Genomic DNA, 24875 nt, shown 5'->3' with positions numbered 1-24875 from the left:
ATCCCGATGACTAAATCCCGATGACTAAATCCCGATGACTAAGTCCCGATGACTAAGTCCCGATGACTAAATCCAGATGACTAAATCCATATGACTAAATCCTGATGACTAAATCCAGATGACTAAGTCCAGATGACTAAATCCAGATGACTAAGTCCTGATGACTAAATCCTGATAACTAAATCCTGATGACTAAATCCTGATGACACAGTCCTAATGACTAATCCCATCACAACACCATCACCTATTGAAGCCTGAGCAGTGGGGCTGCATGTACACTGCCAGATGCTTCTGACAGCTGACACACTGTAACTCAGGAGTCTTCAACAAAAACAACACCTCTGCCCAGCCCTCTGTCTCTTCTACTTGTCTCCCATTTTTTGCACGTGAACTGCGAAGCACTCCGTCTCCTTTTCTCTCTCTCTCTCTCTCTCTCTCTCTCTCTCTCTCTCTCTTTCGGCTAATTTCTCATTCTGTGTGTCCTCACACACCTCCCTCATCATCCTATTACATCCCAGACTGACAGAGCAACAACAATAACAAAAATAACAATAACGACAACAACAACAACAACTGCCCTAGCTAACGCTGCACAGTTTCTCTACCTTGCCAGGTTTACCCAGGGTTCAGGGGATTTTCCAGGTAGCAAGCGGCGGCGTGTTGGGTGTGTGTGTAGCTAGCTCAGGGGATAAACAATGTTGATTCTATAGACTGACTGGCTGCTGTGTTGAAACACCTGCTGAGATACTATCCAGCCACCGCTCACACACACACGCACGCTCACACACGCTCACGCATGCACACACACACACACGCACGCAAACGCACACACATACGCACACACACTCTTAAGCACATATGCACACACAAAACACACACACCTCTTCACGTCTCCCTGAATGGTAGGACATAAACTCCCTCCTTCTCTGTAGTACTTATCTAATCCTGTCAGCAGAGTGGGAAGTGCTTTTATACCTGAGGGGCGGAGCTGATTTTGCTTGACAAAAACCTGATTAAGTTATTTCACCACAGATAAAGAGGAGCCGCTGAGGCCCGCTAGCAAACAGCAGTCATATCCTCCTAAAACACTGTTGTTGTTGCTGCTGCTGCTGTTGTTGTTGTTTATGTTGTTGTTGGTGTTTATGTTGTTGTTTATGTTGTTGTTTATGTTATTGTTGTTTATGTTGTTGTTGTTTATGTTGTTGTTGTTGTTTATGTTGTTGTTGTTGTTTATGTTGTTGTTGTTGCTGCTGCTGTTGCTGTTGTTTATGTTGTTGTTTATGTTGTCGTTTATGTTATTGTTGTTTTTGTTGTTGTTGTTTATGTTGTTGTTGCTGTTTTTGTTGTTTATGTTGTTGTTTTTGTTGTTTATGCTGTTGTTGTTTATGTTGGTGTTGTTGTCGTTTATGTTGTTGTTATTGTTGTTTATGTTGTTTTTGTTTATGCTGTTGTTGTTGTTTATGTTGTTGTTATTGTTGTTTATGGTTGTTGTTGTTGCTGCTGGTGTTGTTGTTTATGTTGTTGTTGTTGCTGTTGTTGTTTATGTTGTTGTTGTTGTTTTTGCTGTTGTTTATGTTGGTGTTGTTGCTGCTGTTTATGTTGTTGTTTATGTTGGTGTTGTTGTTTATGTTGTTGCTGTTGTTTATGTTGTTGTTTTTTGTTGTTGTTTATGTTGGTGTTATTGTTTATGTTGTTGTTGTTGTTGTTTTTGTTGTTGTTGCTGTTGTTTATGTTGGTGTTGTTGATGCTGTTGTTGTCTGAATTTCGGTGAGGATTTCTGCTTTGTGCCACTAAACCAGTCATATTGTAGTCTATCTTGAGCTTTTTAATACCTTGATGATTAGAAATGGCGGATTGAGAGAAAAAATGAATGTATGTGAAGCATAATCCTTCTACCTCTGATGTTCAGTAGGCCTACTGTACCTCTACCTCTGAGGTTGTACTGATGGGCACAGCTGTCATACTGTTTTGTCTCTATGGGCTGGGGTTAAGGTTAGGGTTACTGTCAGGCCTACTGTACCTCTGCAAGCGCGGATGGTGGTGTTGAGGTAGTACTGATGGGCACAGCTGTCGTACTGGCACTCCCCGAACATCAGAACCTTGCCCGGGTCACGGCACGACGTACACACTCCTCCCAGCTGACAGGACAGACACTGGCTGCCACACGCTGAAAGACACAGTATATCATGATGTTAAAAATGGAGATGAAGAGACAGGGTCCATATGCAAAAACCCCAGCAGACACTGTGGCAATAAACAATGATAGCCTGGTAAATGTAGTCTACAGTTCTGTAAAAACTGGGTGGAGGCAGAAAGCACTTTTTACCTCTGCAGCGTCTGTCTCCTTCGGCATAGTAACCCAGCGGGCAGGTGGGGGCACACAGCCCTGAGGTCAACAGAAAGCTGGGGGCGGGACAGGAAGTACAAGACAGAGGCCCCTCCCCACTACAGCCCTCACAGGAAGCATGGCATCCTGGGAGAAATAAACAGGAATGTCACTGAATTAACAAGCAACAAAACAGCTTAAACATAAACTAAGCAATGACTGGAATGAAATGTAATGATTAAATGTTTTGGCAGGAATTAAACCATGCAGAAAAACAAGAAGATGGGATGTAGTGAAGCCTGTTTATTGTTGACGTTTCAGCTCTTTCTCAAGACCAGTCTCTATAACCCATGTAGACAAATGTGTATCATTTTGGGTTTTCTGAGAGTTTTACAGAACAATGAAATGCATAAACAGTATCACACAGTTACATCCTTCCAATGTATGGAAGGTTAAATAAAACCTAAAACCAGCCTTTTTCAGGTTAAATAAAACCTAAAACCAGCCTTTTCCAGGTTAAATAAAACCTAAAACCAGCCTTTTCCAGGTTAAATAAAACCTCAAATCTAACACCAGCCTTTTCCAGGTTAAATAAAACCTAAAACCAGCCTTTTCCAGGTTAAATAAAACCTAAAACCAGCCTTTTCCAGGTTAAATAAAACCTAAAACCAGCCTTTTCCAGGTTAAATAAAACCTAAAACCAGCCTTTTCCAGGTTAAATAAAACCTAAAACCAGCCTTTTCCAGGTTAAATAAAACCTAAAATCTAACACCAGCCTTTTCCAGGTTAAATAAAACCTAAAATCTAACACCAGCCTTTTCCAGGTTAAATAAAACCTAAAACCAGCCTTTTCCTGGTTAAATAAAACCTCAAATCTAACACCAGCCTTTTCCAGGTTAAATAAAACCTAAAATCTAACACCAGCCTTTTCCAGGTTAAATAAAACCTAAAACCAGCCTTTTCCAGGTTAAATAAAACCTAAAATCTAACACCAGCCTTTTACAGGTTAAATAAAACCTAAAACCAGCCTTTTCCTGGTTAAATAAAACCTAAAACCAGCCTTTTCCAGGTTAAATAAAACCTAAAATCTAACACCAGCCTTTTCCAGGTTAAATAAAACCTAAAATCTAACACCAGCCTTTTCCAGGTTAAATAAAACCTAAAATCTAAAACCAGCCTTTTCCTGGTTAAATAAAACCTAAAACCAGCCTTTTCCAGGTTAAATAAAACCTAAAATCTAACACCAGCCTTTTCCAGGTTAAATAAAACCTAAAATCTAACACCAGCCTTTTCCAGGTTAAATAAAACCTAAAACCAGCCTTTTCCTGGTTAAATAAAACCTCAAATCTAACACCAGCCTTTTCCAGGTTAAATAAAACCTCAAATCTAACACCAGCCTTTTCCAGGTTAAATAAAACCTAAAACCAGCCTTTTCCAGGTTAAATAAAACCTAAAACCAGCCTTTTCCTGGTTAAATAAAACCTCAAATCTAACACCAGCCTTTTCCAGGTTAAATAAAACCTAAAACCAGCCTTTTCCAGGTTAAATAAAACCTAAAATCTAACACCAGCCTTTTCCAGGTTAAATAAAACCTAAAACCAGCCTTTTCCAGGTTAAATAAAACCTAAAACCAGCCTTTTCCAGGTTAAATAAAACCTAAAATCTAACACCAGCCTTTTCCAGGTTAAATAAAACCTAAAACCAGCCTTTTCCAGGTTAAATAAAACCTAAAATCTAAAACCAGCCTTTTCCAGGTTAAATAAAACCTAAAACCAGCCTTTTCCAGGTTAAATAAAACCTAAAATCTAACACCAGCCTTTTCCAGGTTAAATAAAACCTAAAACCAGCCTTTTCCAGGTTAAATAAAACCTAAAATCTAACACCAGCCTTTTCCAGGTTAAATAAAACCTAAAACCAGCCTTTTCCAGGTTAAATAAAACCAATACATCGTGAGCTGACAGGTGTGATTTGGGACTTCTATTGGAGAGGCAGTTTGTTCATATCTTCACAGTAAACCATCTTTGTTAATATAATTGTTCTCGACTTCCTCTATTGTCTTTGGTGTTTCTATCTGACAACACAGAGCATCTGTATTCTCCTCTGACAAGTCCTTCCCTTGTTAACACATGAATATACCTTGTGGTGTAGCAACTGCTATCACCCAGAGACAAATCTCCTATTGACAGAATACTACACGGATAAAGGAAAATGCAACATCCCATCTCTCTCTCTCATCCCATCTCTCTTATCCCATCTCTCTCTCTCTCTCTCTCTCTCTCGCTCTCCCTCTCCCCCTCTCTCTCTCCCATTTCCCTCCCTCTTCCCCCTCCTTTCCTCCCTCTCCCTCCCTCCCCCTCTCTCTCTCTTTCTCTCCCTTTCCCTCTCAATCCCTCTGGCCTAGGTGTGTAGTGATTACAAACATTCATTATATGTGTGTGTGTGTCTGTTCGCATGCTTGCGTGTGAAATATAACTTACTCTTGCAGGCCCCGTGCCAGGGGTAGTGGCCGAGGGGACAGCGGGTGACACAGTGGTCTTCTAGCAACAGGGTCCTGACAGCCTTACACCACAGACACACACTGCCCACGCCCGTTTGTAGGTCCGCTGCACAGCGCAGGCAATCACTGTTGCATTCTGGGAACAGAGAGGGCAAAGGTCACACACAGCAGCTTACAAAAGGGGTCCCTCAAGGTTCAATATTCATATACTATCACCCCTATCATCCATGTCACCCCTATAATCACAATCACCTCAATCACCACTACCACCACTATCACCCCTGTCACCACTATTCCCCCTATCACCCTTATAAACACTATCACCCATATAAACACTATCACCCCTATAAACACTATCACCACTATCACCCCTATCACTACTGGCACCACTATCACCCTTATAAACACTATCACCCCTATCACCCTTGTCACCCCTACCACCCATGTCACTCCTATAAAAACGATCACCCCTATCACCACTATCACCCCTATAAACACTATCACCACTGTCAAATCAAAATCAAATCAAATCAAATGTATTTGTCACATACACATGGTTAGCAGGTGTTAATGCAAGTGTAGCGACCGTGCAGTAATATCTAACAAGTAATATAACCTAACAATTTCACAACAACTACCTTATACACACAAGTGTAAAGGAATGAATACGAATATGTACATATAAATATATGAATGAGCGATGGCCGAACGGCATAGGCAAGATGCAGTGGATGGTATAGAGTACAGTATATACATATGAGATGAGTAATGTAGGGTATGTAAACATTATATGAAGTGGCATTGTTTAAAGTGGCTAGTGATACATTTATTACATCAAGATGGCAAGATGCAGTAGATGGTATAGAGTACAGTATATACATATGGGATGAGTAATGTAGGGTATGTAAACATTATATGAAGTGGCATTGTTTAAAGTGGCTAGTGATACATTTATTACATCAAGATGGCAAGATACAGTAGATGGTATAGAGTACAGTATATACATATGGGATGAGTAATGTAGGGTATGTAAACATTATATGAAGTGGCATTGTTTAAAGTGGCTAGTGATACATTTATTACATCAAGATGGCAAGATGCAGTAGATGGTATAGAGTACAGTATATACATATGGGATGAGTAATGTAGGGTATGTAAACATTATATAATATAAAGTGGCATTGTTTAAAGTGGCTAGTGATACATTTATTACATCAAGATGGCAAGATGCAGTAGATGGTATAGAGTACAGTATATACATATGGGATGAGTAATGTAGGGTAAGTAAACATTATATGAAGTGGCATTGTTTAAAGTGGCTAGTGATACATTTATTACATCAAGATGGCAAGATGCAGTAGATGGTATAGAGTACAGTATATACATATGGGATGAGTAATGTAGGGTAAGTAAACATTATATTGAGTGGCATTGTTTAAAGTGGCTAGTGATACATTTATTACATCAAGATGGCAAGATGCAGTAGATGGTATAGAGTACAGTATATACATATGGGATGAGTAATGTAGGGTAAGTAAACATTATATAATATAAAGTGGCTAGTGATACATTACATCAAGTTTACCATTATTAAAGTGGGTGGAGTTGAGTCAGTATGTTGGCAGCAGCCACTCAATGTTAGTGATGGCTGTTTAACAGTCTGTCACCACTATCATCCATATAAACACTATCACCCATTTCACCCCTGTCACCCCTATCACCCATATCACCCATATCACCACTGTCACCCATATCACCCCTATCACCCCTATCACCACTGTCACCCCTATCACGGTCACCCAAAGGCCTAGATAATAAAGAATACCTCTTTATCTAATGATGTGACTGGCTAGCTGGCTGACTGACTGGCTGGCTGGCTGACTGGCTAGCTGGCTGACTACTGGCTGGCTGACTGACTGACTGGCTAGCTGGCTGGCTAACTGGGTAGCTGGCTGGCTGACTGTCTGGCTGACTGATTGACTGGCTGACTGACTGGCTGACTTGGTTTCTGGGGAAAATAATATTTGAGCCAGTCTGAGATGCTTATATTTCTTATCAGAGAGGGATAGAGAGAGAGAGAGAGACATTGCTTTGGCAATGTTAACATATGTTTCCCATGCCAATAAAGCCCCTTGAATTGAAAAGAGAGAGAGAGAGAGAGAGAGAGAGAGAGAGAGAGAGAGAGAGAGAGAGAGAGAGAGAGAGAGAGAGAGAATAGTGCAATGAGTGACTGGCAGTGTTAGACACCTTGAGCCAGTCTGACATGCTGTGGGTCAAAGAGTAAAGGAGATTGTAAAGGAGATTGCAAAGGATGGAGAGGGATCAGGGTTGGAGGTATAAGATTAGAGGATAGGAGAACCGATAACCATAATGTACGTTTTCTGTCTTTATTTTGGTTCAGCAGAGAGATGGGAGAGGAAACGAAGGATTTAAAGTTGGTCACACCCACATCAATCTATACAGACACCTTAAAGGTGTAAATGTGTGTGTGTTGATTAGCACAGGAAGGCCATAGAAGTTAAATGGTGCATGTCGTATTCACAAGCACACACACACACACACACACACACACACACACACACACACACACACACACACACACACGCACACACACACCACACACACACACACACACACACACACACACACACACACACACACACAGTAGCTCCTCTCTGCTGTGCGGGCCTCTGTCTCTCCGTCTCTGCTGCACCTTCCCAGGTGAGACCTCCTCTCAGTGTGGCCTGGAGCCAACATCAACACACTAAAGACAAAACTCCTCCTACTGTTTCATATCCACAAATCAACCCTCCCTATATCACATTAAATCATATCAACCCTCCCCATGTCACATTAAATCATATCAACCCTCCCCATGTCACATTAAATCATATCAACCCTCCCCATGTCACATTAAATCATATCAACCCTCCCCATATCACATTAAATCATATCAACCCTCCCCATGTCACATTAAATCATATCAACCCTCCCCATATCACATTAAATCATATCAACCCTCCCCATGTCACATTAAATCATATCAACCCTCCCTATATCACATTAAATCATATCAATCCTCCCCATGTCACATTAAATCATATCAACCCTCCCCATGTCACATTAAATCATATCAACCCTCCCTATATCACATTAAATCATATCAACCCTCCCTATATCACATTAAATCATATCAACCCTCCCTATATCACATTAAATCATATCAACCCTCCCCATGTCACATTAAATCATATCAACCCTCCCCATGTCACATTAAATCATATCAACCCTCCCCATGTCACATTAAATCATATCAACCCTCCCTATATCACATTAAATCATATCAACCCTCCCCATGTCACACTAAATCATATCAACCCTCCCCATGTCACATTAAATCATATCAACCCTCCCTATATCACATTAAATCATATCAACCCTCCCTATATCACATTAAATCCTATCAACCCTCCCCATGTCACATTAAATCATATCAACCCTCCCCATGTCACATTAAATCATATCAATCCTCCCCATATCACATTAAATCATATCAACCCTCCCTATATCACATTAAAACATATCAACCCTCCCCATGTCACATTAAATCATATCAACCCTCCCCATGTCACACTAAATCATATCAACCCTCCCCATGTCACATTAAATCATATCAACCCTCCCCATGTCACATTAAACCATATCAACCCTCCCCACGTCACATTAAATCATATCAACCCTCCCTATATCACATTAAATCATATCAACCCTCCCCATGTCACATTAAATCATATCAACCCTCCCCATGTCACATTAAATCATATCAACCCTCCCCATGTCACATTAAATCATATCAACCCTCCCCATATCACATTAAATCATATCAACCCTCCCCATGTCACATTAAATCATATCAACCCTCCCCATGTCACATTAAATCATATCAACCCTCCCCATGTCACATTAAATCATATCAACTCTCCCCATGTCACATTAAATCATATCAACCCTCCCCATGTCACATTAAATCATATCAACCCTCCCCATGTCACATTAAATCATATCAACCCTCCCCATGTCACATGAAATCATATCAACCCTCCCCATGTCACATGAAATCATATCAACCCTCCCCATGTCACATTAAATCATATCAACCCTCCCCATGTAACATTAATTCATATCAACCCTCCCCATTTCACTTCTTCCCACTAGGCAGAACACTAGTTACTAAGATTTATGAGAGGTTAATATCACAGCCACTCCAACTCCAAGTCTATTTTAAAGAGCTGTCTCACCACTAAAACAAATAGCCTTGGTGCTGAATTCTAAGAGTGGTGCTTCAGGGATAGATCGATAGAGAGAGAGAGAGAGAGAGAGAGAGAGAGAGAGAGAGAGAGAGAGAGAGAGAGAGAGAGAGAGAGAGAGAGAGAGAGAGAGAGAAAGAGAGCGAGTGTTGGGGGAAAAACATACAACATTATAAAATCCATGTACACAAAAAACAAGTGTGGGGTTAAAATTGGCAAAAGCCACACACATTTCTTTCCACAGGGCTGTGGGGTGAGACAGGGATGCAGCTTAAGCCCCAGCCTCTTCACTATATATATCAATGAATTGGTGAGGGCACTAGAACAGTCTGCAACACCCGGCCTCACCCTACTAGAATCTGAAGTCAAATGTCTACTGTTTGCTGATGATCTGGTGCTTCTGTCACCAACCAAGGAGGGCCTACAGCAGCACCTAGATCTTCTGCCAGACCTGGGCCCTGACAGTAAATCTCAGTAAGACCAAAATAATAGTGTTCCAAAAAAGGTCCAGTCGCCAGGACCAAAATACAAATTCCATCTAGACACCGTTGCACACAAAAAACTATACATACCTCGACCTAAACATCAGCGCCACAGGTAACTTCCACAAAGCTGTGAACGATCTGAGAGACAAGAAGGGCCTTCTATGCCATCAAAAGGAACATAAAATTCAACATACCAATTAGAATCTGGCTAAAAATACTTTAATCAGTTATAGAACCCATTTCCCTTTATGGTTGTGAGGTCTGGGGTCTGCTCACCAACCAAGAATTGACAAAATGGGAGAAACACCAAAATGAGACTCTGAATGCAGAATTCTGCAAAAATATCCTCTGTGTACAACGTAAAACACAAAATAATGCATGCAGAGCAGAATTAAGCCGATACCTGCTAATTATCAAAATCCAGAAAAGAGCCGTTCAATTCTACAACCACCTAAAAGGAAGTGATTCCCAAACCTTCCATAACAAAGCCATCACCTACAGAGAGATGAGCCTGGAGAAGAGTCCCCTAAGCAAGCTGATTCTGGGGCTCTCTTCACAAACACAAACAGACCCCACAGAGCCCCAGGACAGCAACACAATTAGACCCAACCAAAACATGAGAAAACAAAAGGATAATTACTTCACACATTGAAAAGTATTAACAAAACAACAGAGCAAACTAGAATGCTATTTGGCCCTAAACAGAGAGTACACAGTGACAGAATACCTGACCACTGTGACTGACGCAACTTAACGAAAGCTTTGACTATGTACACACTCAGTGAGCATAGCCTTGCTATTGAGAAAGGCCACCGCAGGCAGACCTGGCTCTCAAGAGAAGACAGGCTATGTGCACACTGCCCACAAAATGAGGTGGAAACTGAGCTGCACTTCCTAACCTCCTGCCAAATGTATGACCATATTAGAGACACATATTTCCCTCAGATTACACAGACCCGCAAATAATTTGAAAACAAATATTGGGTGAAATACCAGTGTGCAATCACAGCAGCAAGATTTGTGACCTGTTGCCACAAGAAAAGGGAAGTGAAGAACAAACACCATTGTAACTCATTTATTTATTGTACCTTTATTTAACTAGGCAAGTGAGTTAAGAACAAATTCTTATTTTCAATGACAGCCAAGGAACAGTGGGTTAAGTGCCTTTTTCAGGAGCAGAATGACAGATTTGTACCTTGTCAGCTCGGGGATTTGAACTTGCAACCTTTCGGTTACTAGTCCAACACTCTAACCACTAGGCCCAATGTAATGTCTACTGTATTTCACTTGCTTTGGCAATGTGTTTCACATGCCAATAAAGGCAGTTGAATTGAATTGAGAGAGATAGATGAACTTAGAGAATAGACAGCTGAGGAGATCTGAGGATAGCTGAGTTTTTTTTATATGACTAGTCTCTACTGGCTCTTCTTGTTAGAGTAGAGAAGATACATCTGATGAAAGATTTAACACCAGATGCACAGCCATCAAAGATTAAACTGAGCTGGAAAAGAGTCTAGTCCAGAGCTGATAGATTCACCCTGCTTGATCCGTTAAATATTAAACGAGCTGAGCCATTTAGGAGCTGTTTACCATAATCTGAGTCAGATTCGGGGTCACCTTGGAACAGAAGAGAGCACATAGTAGTTCTGAGCAATTAAATGTCTGTTAGTTTTCGATTTTTAAACAAATAATTGACCGACTTTGGTTTAATTATTTAACATTCTATTTTGTTAGTTTTTCTTCTCTGAGCTCAATATGCACATCGCACAGTTTGTCTAGAGATAAATCAGATCCAGACTGAACTGTGCGATGTAGTAGGGAGTTGTAGTTTCCAACAGGCCAACATTCTACATAGCTTAGCGCATAAAACATAGTAATTAACTACAATGACCACAATCCATTGCACATCTACTTGTCCGGTCTGTGTTTCTTTTACGCCTGCTACGGAAGAGACAGAAGAATGCATGATTATGAGGTGATATAGAGAGCAGCTGTTGCTTAGAGAGTTATCTCTACCTGAAAATACATGATCTAAGTGATTGATGGTTGTCATAAGTCATAATAGTGGGTTTGTCAGACAGCATAGGCAGCAGCTCTATAGAGATGAGATGATGACTTGGAATTAAATAATAACATTATCAAATAAAACGAATGTAATATACACAACAACTGAAATATTTTAATGGAATAAAGTGATTCAAATATATATGTATATAAGTCCTCTATTTACTAGTGCTGAGCGATTAGTGCTTTTTGGGGTCGGTTCGATTTCGGTTTGACTATTAAAAACATAATCACAGTAGTTAAATAAAGGTTAATATATATATATATATGATTATTTTTTAATAGTCAAACCGAAACCGAAACCGAAACGACCCCAAAAAGCACTAATCGCTCAGCACTAGTAATTAGAGGACGTATTCCTGAAAACAGAGGGGCGTCAGAATAGAGCCTTGCGGAACACTTTTTCTTTAGAGAAACAGTTAGAAGCTCTAGTAATGTCATCAAGGCGCTGTTTGTTCATCTCTTTAGGTCTTCTATTTTTCTTCTATCCTTCTCTCAAAAAGCTTCCAGAATATAACAGCGTCTATTCCATTCATATTTTCATTACAGTGTATCTCATTTTTATATGAGTAAGACTTAAAGGACATTTCTGTTCACAGAGGCAGTATGAAGCTGTACATGAAGCTCAGGACAACACCTTTAGCTATGCTAATAGAAGTACAAGCTGAAAACCCCTACTGTTAGGCACACAGAAAGATCTCTGTTCACTGGCCAAAATACTATATATATACAAAATATACAAAAAATACTATGTATGTATATATATATATATATATATATACAAAATATACAAAAAATACTATATATATATATATATATATATATATACAACACTGTATATATAGAGAGAGAGAGAGTGAGGGAGATTTTAACTATCTGCACATCATTACAAACCTGTATATAGAAATAATATGACATTTGGAAATGTCTCTATTCTTTTGGAAGATTTGTGAGTGTAATGTTTACTGTACATGTTTTATTGTTTATTTCACTTTTGTATATTATCTACTTCACTTGCTTTGGCAGTGTAAACATATGCCACCCAAGCCAATAAAGCCCTGTGAAATTAATTGAATTGAGAGAGAGAAAGTAAAGAGTAAGTAATAACCATAGATTTATCCAAGTCTAATTCTCACCTCCTATAGCTTGAAGATTGTATAATAGTTGTGCGGAGGTTGTGGGGAGGTTATCTGAGGCGGCATGGGGGATGATACACTCCCTTTCGTTTATTTGAACAGTGAAGCTAAAAGGTTTAGTATTAGCATTTTGGATTTGAGATCAGATGGTTTATATGTGGCGACGGTAAAAAAATGGCACCTTTTATTTGAGGGTTATTTCATACATATCTGTTTTACCATTTAGAAATGAAATTACTTTATGTACAGTATCTAGTCCCCCCCAATTGAAGGTGTCATAAGTACTTGGCCAAATTCACTTATTGTGTATTTAAGTGGTCAAAAGTTTAGAATTTGGTCAAATATTCCTAGCATGCAATGATTACATCAAGCTTGTGACTCTACAAACTTGTTGGATGCATTTGTAATGTGGTTTGGATGTGTTTCGGGTTAGGTTGTGCCCAATAGAAATTAATGGTAAATAATGCATTGTGTGGGCCTCCCGAGTGCATCTCAGTGCTAGCTGTGTTACTAGAGATTCTGGGTTAGAGTCCAGGCTCTGTCTCAGTGGTCTAAGACACTGCATCTCAGTGCTAGCTGTGTTACTAGAGATTCTGGGTTAGAGTCCAGGCTCTGTCTCAGTGGTCTAAGACACTGCATCTCAGTGCTAGCTGTGTTACTAGAGATTCTGGGTTAGAGTCCAGGCTCTGTCTCAGTGGTCTAAGGTACTGCATCACAGTGCTAGCTGTGTTACTAGAGATTCTGGGTTAGAGTCCAGGCTCTGTCTCAGTGGTCTAAGGTACTGCATCTCAGTGCTAGCTGTGTTACTAGAGATTCTGGGTTAGAGTCCAGGCTCTGTCTCAGTGGTCTAAGACACTGCATCTCAGTGCTAGCTGTGTTACTAGAGATTCTGGGTTAGAGTCCAGGCTCTGTCTCAGTGGTCTAAGGTACTGCATCTCAGTGCTAGCTGTGTTACTAGAGATTCTGGGTTAGAGTCCAGGCTCTGTCTCAGTGGTCTAAGGTACTGCATCGTAGTGCTAGCTGTGTTACTAGAGATTCTGGGTTAGAGTCCAGGCTCTGTCTCAGTGGTCTAAGACACTGCATCACAGTGCTAGCTGTGTTACTAGAGATTCTGGGTTAGAGTCCAGGCTCTGTCTCAGTGGTCTAAGACACTGCATCTCAGTGCTAGCTGTGTTACTAGAGATTCTGGGTTAGAGTCCAGGCGCTGTCTCAGTGGTCTAAGGTACTGCATCGTAGTGCTAGCTGTGTTACTAGAGATTCTGGGTTAGAGTCCAGGCTCTGTCTCAGTGGTCTAAGGTACTGCATCTCAGTGCTAGCTGTGTTACTAGAGATTCTGGGTTAGAGTCCAGGTTCTGTCTCAGTGGTCTAAGGTACTGCATCTCAGTGCTAGCTGTGCCACTAGAGATTCTGGGTTAGAGTCCAGGCTCTGTCTCAGTGGTCTAAGGCACTGCATCTCAGTGCTAGCTGTGTTACTAGAGATTCTGGGTTAGAGTCCAGGCTCTGTCTCAGTGGTCTAAGACACTGCATCTCAGTGCTAGCTGTGTTACTAGAGATTCTGGGTTAGAGTCCAGGTTCTGTCTCAGTGGTCTAAGGTACTGCATCACAGTGCTAGCTGTGCCACTAGAGATTCTGGGTTAGAGTCCAGGCGCTGTCTCAGTGGTCTAAGGTACTGTATCGTAGTGGTAGCTGTGCTACTAGAGATTCTGGGTTTGAGTCTAGGCTCTGTCGCAGCCGGCCGCGACCGGGAGACCCATGGGGCGGCGCACAATTGGCCCAGCGTCGTTCGGGTTAGGGGAGGGTTTTGACGGCAGGAATGTCCTTGTCCCATCACGCACTAGCGACTCCTGTGGCGTGATGGGACAAGGTGTAACGGTGTTTCCTCTGACACATTGGTGCGGCTGGCTTCTGGGTTAAGTGGGCGTTGTGTCAAGAAGCAGTGCGGCTTGGTTGGGTTGTGTTTCGGAGGACGCACAGACCTCGACCTTCGCCTCTCCCGAGTCCGTACGGGAGTTGCAGCGATGAGACAAGACTGTAACTACCAATTGGATACCACGGAATTGGGGAGAAAAAGGGGTAAAAAAAAAGTATGTAATGTGTCATTTTGGAGTCACTTTTATTGTAAATAAGAATCTAATATGTTTCTGAACACTTCTTCATTAATGTGGATGTTACCATGATTACGTATAATCATTAATGAATTGTGAATAATGATGAGAGAGGAAGTTACAGAGGCATAACTCTTAACTTTCTCGCACATTATTATTCATTATTATTCACATTAACGTAGAAGTCACACGCATGGTGAAGTCATTGAATGTATGAGTGTCTGGCCATGCAGAAAAGATGAGTGTAGTCTCTCCGTGGCCCAGAAGTGTCAGCAGAAATATTTAATTGAACACTGTTTGGAGAACAGAGGAGAGGCAGGATAACTCCACTGTTTGGCTGAGTGGAGAACAGAGGAGAGGCAGGATAACTCCACTGTTTGACTGAGTGGAGAACAGAGGAGAGGCAGGATAACTCCACTGTTTGACTGAGTGGAGAACAGAGGAGGGGCAGGATAACTCCACTGTTTGGCTGAGTGGAGAACAGAGGAGAGGCAGGATAACTCCACTGTTTGACTGAGTGGAGAACAGAGGAGAGGCAGGATAACTCCACTGTTTGACTGAGTGGAGAACAGAGGAGAGGCAGGATTACTCCACTGTTTGACTGAGTGGAGAACAGAGGAGAGGCAGGATAACTCCACTGTTTTACTGAGTGGAGAACAGAGGAGGAGCAGGATAACTCCACTGTTTGACTGAGTGGAGAACAGAGGAGGAGCAGCATAACTCCACTGTTTGGCTGAGTGGAGAACAGAGGAGAGGCAGGATAACTCCACTGTTTGGCTGAGTGGAGAACAGAGGAGGGGCAGGATAACTCCACTGTTTGGCTGAGTGGAGAACAGAGGAGAGGCAGGATAACTCCACTGTTTGGCTGAGTGGAGAACAGAGGAGAGGCAGGATAACTCCACTGTTTGGCTGAGTGGAGAACAGAGGAGAGGCAGGATAACTCCACTGTTTGGCTGAGTGGAGAACAGAGGAGAGGCAGGATAACTCCACTGTTTGGCTGAGTGGAGAACATAGGAGGGGCAGGATAACTCCACTGTTTGACTGAGTGGAGAACAGAGGAGAGGCAGGATAACTCCACTGTTTGGCTGAGTGGAGAACAGAGGAGAGGCAGGATAACTCCACTGTTTGGCTGAGTGGAGAACATAGGAGGGGCAGGATAACTCCACTGTTTGACTGAGTGGAGAACAGAGGAGGGGCAGGATAACTCCACTGTTTGACTGAGTGGAGAACATAGGAGGAGCAGGATAACTCCACTGTTTGACTGAGTGGAGAACATAGGAGGAGCAGGATAACTCCACTGTTTGACTGAGTGGAGAACATAGGAGGAGCAGGATAACTCCACTGTTTGACTGAGTAGAGAACATAGGAGGAGCAGGATAACTCCACTGTTTGACTGAGTGGAGAACAGAGGAGGGGCAGGATAACTCCACTGTTTGACTGAGTGGAGAACATAGGAGGAGCAGGATAACTCCACTGTTTGACTGAGTGGAGAACATAGGAGGAGCAGGATAACTCCACTGAGTTCAAAACAACTGAGCGTATGTGTCTTAGAAGTACACTGAACAAAAATATCAACGCAACATGTAAAGTGTTGGTCCCATGTTTAAATAAAATATCCCAGAAATGTTCCATACTCACAAAAAGCTTATTTCTCTAAAATGTTTCATTTCTCTAAAATGCCCAAATTTGTCTACATCCTGTTAGTGAGCATTTTTTCCTTTGCCAAGATAATCAATCCACCTGACAGATGTGGCATATCAAGAAGCTGATTAGACAGCATGATTAATATCCAGCACACTGTGGTGGGGACAATAAAAGGCCACTCACTCTAAAATGTGAAGTTTAGTCACACAACACAATGCCACAGATGTCTCAAGTTTTGAGGTAGCGTGCAATTGGCACGCTGACTGCAGGAATGTCCACCAGAGCTGTTGGCAGAGAACTGAATGTTTATTTCTCTACCATAAGTTGCCTCCAACATCATTTTAGAGAATTTGGCACAACGTCCAACCGGCCTCAAAACCGCAGACCATGTGTAACCACGCCAGCCCAGGACCTCCGTCTTCTTCACCTGCGGGATCATCTGAGACCAGACACCCGGACTGCGGATGAAACTGTGGGTTTGCATAACCAAAGAATTTCATCACAAACCGTCTCAGGGAAGCTCATCTGCATGCTTTTCGTCCTCACCAGGGTCTGGACCTGACTGGACCTGTGCATTATCATGCTGAAACATCAGGTGATGGTGGCAGATGAATGGCACGACAATGGGCTTCAGGATCTTTTCACGGTATCTCTGTCGATTCAAATTGCCATCAATTAAATGCAATTGTGTTCGTTTTCCGTATCTTATGCCTGCCCATACCATAGCCCCACCGCCACCATGGGGCACTCTGTTCACAACGTTGACATCAGCAAACCGCTTGCCCACACAACGCCTTATACGCTGTCTGCCATCAGCCTGGTAGTTGAACCCGGGATTCATCCATGAAGAGCACACTTCTCCAGTGTGCCAGTGGCCATCAAAGGTGAGCAGTTCATAGATACCGTAATGAGATCCTGAGGTCCATTGTCGTGCCATTCATCCACCTGCCATCACCTCATGTTTCAGCATGATAAAGCACGGCCCCATGTCGCAAGGATCTGTACACAATTCCTGGAAGATGAAAATGTCCCAGTTCTTCCATGGCCTACATACTCACTAGACAACCTTATGGGTCCTGGTCAAACATAGTGCCCCCATTGAGCATGTTTGGGATGCTCTGGATCGACGTGTACAACCACGTGTTCCAGTTCCTGCCAATATCCAGAAACTTCGCACAGCAATTGAAGAGGAGTGGGACAACATTCCACAGGCCACAATGAACAGCCTGATCAACTCTATACAAAGGAGATGTGTCGCGCTGCATCAGACAAATGGTGGTCACACCAGATACTGACTGGTTTTCTGATCCACACCCTTACTTTTTGTTTAAGGTCTCTGTGACCAACAGATGCATATCTGTATTCCCAGTCAAGTGAAATCCATAGATTAGGACCTAATGAATTTATTTAAATTGACTGAATCCCTTATATGAATTTTAACTCAGTAAAATATTTGAGTTTATATTTTTGTTCAGTGTACTTTTCACATACAAACATTATATGTCCGAACAATTACACCTCCCAAAAATCACACTGACAATGGGGTAGAAGGTTTATTTTGATTGGTGATTTTCTACATTTACCAGAGTGCCATCAGTAGCCTGATTTCAGATGTAAACAGGATTATTAGGGAAATGGTTATTCTTGCAAAGCATGTAAACATTCTAAACAAACTATTATTATAATCTCACTATCCACAGTAATCATATTATTGCGTGAACGTACCCGTGCTCAGTGATTGTTTTCATGTGAATGGCAAGGGACAGTGGATATTGTTTATGATTCAACTTTGATCATCACACTTATTCAAGTAGTCCTTGAAAAGTTTCCTAAACAAAGACATTTCTCCAGGGGATTGTCATAAAGTTTCCTTAACTAGACATTTCTCCAGGGGATTGTCATAACGTTTCCTTAACTAGACATTTCTCCAGGGGATTGTCTTAAAGTTTCCTAAACAAAGACATTTCTCCAGGGGATTGTCTTAAAGTTTCCTAAACAAAGACATTTCTCCAGGGGATTGTCTTAAAGTTTCCTAAACAAAGACATTTCTCCAGGGGATTGTCTTAAAGTTTCCTAAACAAAGACATTTCTCCAGGGGATTGTCATAAAGTTTCCTTAACTAGACATTTCTCCAGGGGATTAAAATAAAGCTTCCTAAACAAAGACATTTCTCCAGGGGATTGTCTTAAAGTTCTTAATTGCTCTGAAAAAATTAAGTCAAACTTCAGAAATCCTTCAGTAATTTATTGATATCTTGAACCCATCCACCCACACACACACTACACCACCCTACCCCCAACACACACATTAACCCCACCCCACCCCAACACACACTACCTTACCCTGGCAGTATCCTTGGGGGTGTAGGAACTCTCCCTCAGGACAGCTGGTAGTGCAGTACCCGTTGTGGAATTTGGCCAGGGGTGGGCAGGACACACAGTCAGCCTTGGACGGCCCGCTACACTCCTGGCAGGACGGGTGGCACCCTGGGAGAGGGAGACGTTGTGGGGAGGAGGTGAGGAGAGAGGGGGAGGAGGGTGTGGGGAGGAGGTGAGGAGAGAGGGAGGAGGAGGTGAGGAGAGAGATCAAATCATGAGAAAACAAAAAGATAATTACTTGACACATTGGAAAGAATTAACAAAAAAAACGAGGAAACTAGAATGCTATTTGGCCCTAAACAGAGAGTACACAGAATACCTGACCACTGTGACCGACCCAAACTTAAAGAAAGCTTTGACTATGTACAGACTCAGTGAGCATAGCCTTGCTATTGAGAAAGGCCACCGTAGGCAGACCTGGCTCTCAAGAGAAGACAGGCTATGTTCACACTGCCCACAAAATGAGGTGGAAACTGAGCTGCACTTCCTAACCTCCTGCCAAATGTATGACCATATTAGAGACACATATTTCCCTCAGATTACACAGACCCACAAAGAATTCGAAAACAAACCCGATTTTGATAAACTCCCATATCTACTGGGTGAAATACCACAGTGTGCCATCCCAGCAGCAAGATTTGTGACCTGTTGTCACAAGAAAAGGGCAACCAGTGAAGAACAAACACCATTGTAAATACAACCCATATTTATGATTATTTATTTTCCCTTTTGTACATTGACCATTTGTACATCGTTACAACACTGTATATATACATAATATGACATTTGTAATGTCTTTATTCTTTTGGAACTTCTGTGAGTGTAATGTTTACTGTTCATTTTTATTGTTTATTTCACTTTTGTATATTATCTACTTCACTTGCTTTGGCAATGTTAACATATGTTTCCCCATGCCAATAAAGCCCCTTGAATTGAGATGAGAGTGGGAGGAGGGGGGGTCGGGTCGAGGAGAGGGGGGGGGGGGGTCTGTTGGTTGCTCAGAAAACTAGACCAACTTCCCTCAAAGAACACAACATCGTGTGAAGACCGACAACAAAGACTTAGTAGGAGACCTCAAGATGGTCGGTTTCTGAAAGGTCAACTCCCTGCAGGTTTAAGATGGTAAACGAGGCGTTGCTAACGAATGGCTCCACATCGCACCCTTCTGCTAATTCCATTAAAGTAAGGAGTCTGTGGTGAAAGCCCAGTGAGCTGTTAAAGCACCAGTTGGTGATTAAGACTTGTGATCCAAATGGCTCCCTATTTCCTATTTAGCCCATAGGGCTCTGATCAAAAATAGTGCACGATATAGGGAACAGGGTGCATTTTGGGACACCCTTACTTTAAGTACTGCAGACTGTTTAAAAGGAGAAGCTTAGCCCAGAAATATTGAACTGCTGAAATAAATGGTCTTTCCACAGTAACTTCAAATGTATTCTGTTTGTCTTCGAGTTCTTAAAGTGGGTGAGAATGATAATGTTTCCCTCTGTGATTCCGATTCGGCCTCAGGGAAATACTCAGTGAATGTACTTTTGATATTCGATGTGGAACGAATGAATCGTATCGACAACTCACATACAGTAGCGTTTCCATGCTAAACAGTACAGTAACAAATCCACGATGACTGTTTCTACAACAGCTCGAAGTGCTGCTTGTGCTATTTTTTGGATCCGTTGTTAGTAAAAATGTTATCTTCAAAGAGTCCCTTTCAAATAGAGCATTACAGTCTTTTCACATTCAAATACCAATTTCAAACTCGTTTATTGTCTGTCTTCTGTAACAGACTGGGTCTACTGTATGTCAGTTAACGTGATGGGTGAACAGTATTGGTTAACCAGGTGATGGTGTGCAGCAGTCAATAGTAACGAGGTGTGTGTGTGTGTGTGTGTGTGTGTGTGTGTGTGTGTGTGTGTGTGTGTGTGTGTGTGTGTGTGTGTGTGTGTGTGCTGGTCTTCCCCACCTTGGCAGGTGTTATCCTGGATGTTGAAGCCTGGGGGACAGCTGAGTACACACTGGCCTTCCAAAAGGACGTAGGGCGGGGTACAAGAAGTGCAGTTCTGACCACTTCTTCCAGTGCACTGTAAACAGGAAGTGTGGCATTCTGAAAGGGAAGAAGAGGAGAGAAGATTGATCTATTATCCGAGATGCAGACTCTTTAAACTGAATGTATTGCCTCGGCTGCTAGTCACAATGTAGAGGGGTTTCATCACATAACGATAGTAGTATAATTTACAGACCAGCGGCCTGTTATTGTAACGGTTCCTGTGTTTAGCACTCTGACGTTCCCACTTTGTGTACTCACAGTATCTAGGCTACGTGTACTCACAGTATCTAGGCTACGTGTACTAATCGACCTGGCCCTGGTATCCTGGAAGGATATTGACCTCATCCCGTCAGTAGAGGATGCCTGGTTATTTTTTTTAAATGCCTTCCTCACTATCTTAAATAACCTGTTAGGGCTAGGGGGCAGTATTGACACGGCTGGATAAAAAACATACCCGATTTAATCTGGTTACCACTCCTACCCAGTAACTAGAATATGCATATACTTATTACATATGGATAGAAAACACCCTAAAGTTTCTAAAACTGTCTGTGAGTATAACAGAACTCAAATGGCAGGTCAAAACCTGAGAGATTCCTTTACAGGAAGTGGCCTGTCTGACCATTTCTTGAACTTCTTTTCCATCTCTATCTTTTACTAAGGATCTCTGCTCTAACGTGACACTTCCCACGTCGTCCATAGGCGCTCAGAGCCCGGGAAAAAACAGAATGTCGTCATTCCAGCCCCAGGCTGAAACACATTATCGCCTTTCTCAAGTGGCCGATCAAGGGACTCTGGGCTTATGCGCATGACCCGACCGCCCCCGCCTTTGGGATTTTTTCCTCTGTTTGCCGAAAAGGAGATTCCCTGTCGGAATATTATCGCTTTTCTACGAGAAAAATGGCGTAAAAATTGATTTTAAACAGCGGTTGACATGCTTCGAAGTACGGTAATGGAATATTTAGAATTTTATTGTCACGAATTGCGCCATGCGCGCGACACTTCTTTACCATTTCGGATAGTGTCTGGAACGCACGAACAAAACGCCGCTATTCGGATATAACGATGGATTATTTTGGACCAAACCAACATTTGTTATTGAAGTAGACGTCCTGGGAGTGCATTCTGACGAAGACAACAAAAGGTAATCAAACTTTTATAACAGTAAATATGATTATGGTGAGTGCTAAACTTGCCGGGTGTCTAAATAGCGAGCCCGTGATGAACTTGATTGAACAAAACATGCATGTATTGTATAACATAATGTCCTAGGGTTGTCATCTGATGAAGATCATCAAAGGTGAGTGCTGCATTTAGCTGTCTTCTGGGTTTTGGTGACATTATATGCTGGCTTGAAAAATGGGTGTCTGATTATTTCTGGCTTGGTACTCTGCTGACATAATCTAATGTTTTGCTTTCGTTGTAAAGCCTTTTTGAAATCGGACAGTGTGGTTAGATTAACGAGAGTCTTGTTTTTAAATAGCTGTAAAATAGTCATATGTTTGAGAAATTGAAGTAATAGGATTTTTAAGGTTTTGAAAATCGCGCCACAGGCTGCAAGTGGCTGTTACGTAGGTGGGACGCAAGCGTCCCACCTAGCCCATAGAGGATAAGCATGCCCCTTTCAAGAAATTTAGAACCAGGAACAGATATAGCCCTTGGTTCTCCCCAGACCTGACTGCCCTTAACCAACACAAAAATATCCTGTGGCGTTCTGCATTAGCATCGAGCTGCCCCCGCGATATGCAACTTTTCAGGGAAGTTAGAAACCAATACACACAGGCAGTTAGAAACGCCAAGGCTAGCTTTTTCAAACAGAAATTGTCTTCCTGCAACTCAAACTCTAAAAAGTTCTGGGACATTGTAAAGTCCATGGAGAATAAGAACACCTCCTCCCAGCTGCCCACTGCACTGAGGATAGGAAACTCTGTCACCACCGATAAGCCCACTATAATTGAGAATTTCAATAAGCATTTTTCTACAGCTGGCCATGCTTTCCACCTAACTACCCCTACTGCATTCAACAGCACTGCACCCCCCACAGCTACTCGCCCAAGCCTCCCCCATTTCTCCTTCTCCCAAATCCATTCAGCTGATGTTCTGAAAGAGCTGCAAAATCTGGACCCCTACAAATCAGCTGGGCTTGACAATCTGGACCCTTTCTTTCTAAAATTATCTGCCGAAATTATTGCAACCTCTAATACTAGCCTGTTCAACCTCTCTTTCGTGTCGTCTGAGATTCCCATAGATTGGAAAGCAGCTGCTGTCATCCCCCTCTTCAAAGGAGGTGACACTCTTGACCCAAATTGCTACATACCTATATCCATCCTACCCTGCCTTTCTAAGGTCTTCGAATGCCAAGTCAACAAACAGATTACCGACCATTTCGAATCCCACCGCACCCTCTCCGCTATGCAATCTGGTTTCAGAGCTGGTCATGGGTGCACCTCAGCCACGCTCAAGGTCCTAAACGACATCGTAACCGCCATCGATAAGAAACAATACTGTGCTGCCATATTCATTGACCTGGCCAAAGCTTTTGACTCTGTTAATCACCACATCCTCATCGGCAGACTCAGTAGCCTTGGTTTCTCAAACGATTGCGTCGCCTGGTTCACCAACTACTTCTCTGATAGAGTTCAGTGTGTCAAATCGGAGGGCCTGCTGTCCGGACCTCTGGCAGTCTCTATGGGGGTACCACAGGGTTCAATTCTTGGGCCAACTCTTTTCTCTGTATACATCAATGATGTCGCTCTTGCTGCTGGTGAATCTCTGATCCACCTCTACGCAGACGACACCATTCTGTATACTTCTGGCCCTTCTTTGGAGACTGTGTTAACAACCCTCCAGACGAGCTTCAATGCCATACAACTCTCCTTCCGTGGTCTCCAACTGCTCCTAAATACAAGTAAAACTAAATGCATGCTCTTCAACCGATCGCTGCCTGCACCTGCCCGCCTGTCCAGCATCACTTCTCTGGACGGTTCTGACTTAGAATATGTGGACAACTACAAATACCTAGGTGTCTGGTTAGACTGTAAACTCTCCTTCCAGACTCACATCAATCATCTCCAATCCAAAGTTAAATCTAGAATTGGCTTCCTATTTCGCAACAAAGCATCCTTCACTCATGCTGCCAAACTTACCCTCTTAAAACTGACCATCCTACCAATCCTCGACTTCGGCGATGTCATTTACAAAATAGCCTCCAATACCCTACTCAACAAGCTGGTTGCAGTCTATCACCGTGCCATCCGTTTTGTCACCAAAGCCCCATATACTACCCACCACTGCGACCTGTACGCTCTCGTTGGCTGGCCTTCGCTTCATAATCGTCGCCAAATACATTGGCTCCAGGTCATCTACAAGACCCTGCTAGGTAAAGTCCCCCCTTACCTCCGCTCACTGGTCACCATAGCAGCACCCACCTGTAGCACGCTCTCCAGCAGGTATATCTCTCTGGTCACCCCTAAAGCCAACTCCTCCTTTGGTCGTCTCTCCTTCCAGTTCTCTGCTGCCAATGACTGGAACGAACTACAAAAATCTCTGAAACTGGAAACACATCTCCCTCACTAGCTTTAAGCACCAGCTATCAGAGCAGCTCCCAGATCACTGCACCTGTACATAGCCCATCTATAATTTAGCCCAAACTACTACCTCTTCCCCTACTTTATTTATTTATTTTATTTATTTTGCTCCTTTGCATCATATTATTTATATTTTAACTTTGAACTTTCTTCAAATAACAAATCTACCATTCCAGTGTTTTACTTGCTATACTTTATTTACTCTGCCACCATGGCCTTTTTTGCCTTTACCTCCCTTATCTCACATCATTTGCTCACATTGTATATAGTCTTATTTTTTTCTACTGTATCATTGATTGTAT

The 24875-nt window shown here is 42.3% G+C and overlaps 1 protein-coding gene across 2 annotated transcripts in view; it reads right to left on the bottom strand.

Moving 5' to 3' along the window:
* Positions 1-24875, bottom strand: part of fras1 (Fraser extracellular matrix complex subunit 1) — a 359498-nt gene that overhangs the window by 138697 nt on the left and 195926 nt on the right. For both annotated transcript variants that reach the window (XM_082961570.1, XM_082961571.1), the window contains exons 18-22: positions 20903-21043; positions 18907-19050; positions 4804-4959; positions 2327-2473; positions 2021-2167 (exon numbers count right to left, since the gene is read on the bottom strand). In XM_082961570.1, the coding sequence (XP_082817696.1) occupies positions 2021-2167; positions 2327-2473; positions 4804-4959; positions 18907-19050; positions 20903-21043 (735 nt within the window). The remainder of the gene's footprint in view (positions 1-2020; positions 2168-2326; positions 2474-4803; positions 4960-18906; positions 19051-20902; positions 21044-24875) is intronic.

The sequence above is a fragment of the Salmo salar genome, chromosome 15 (genome assembly GCF_965601325.2).
Source record: "Salmo salar chromosome 15, fSalSal1, whole genome shotgun sequence".
NCBI lineage: Eukaryota > Metazoa > Chordata > Actinopteri > Salmoniformes > Salmonidae > Salmo > Salmo salar.
Note: the sequence above shows the minus strand (reverse complement) of the source record. Positions and strands in the feature narration are given on the sequence as shown.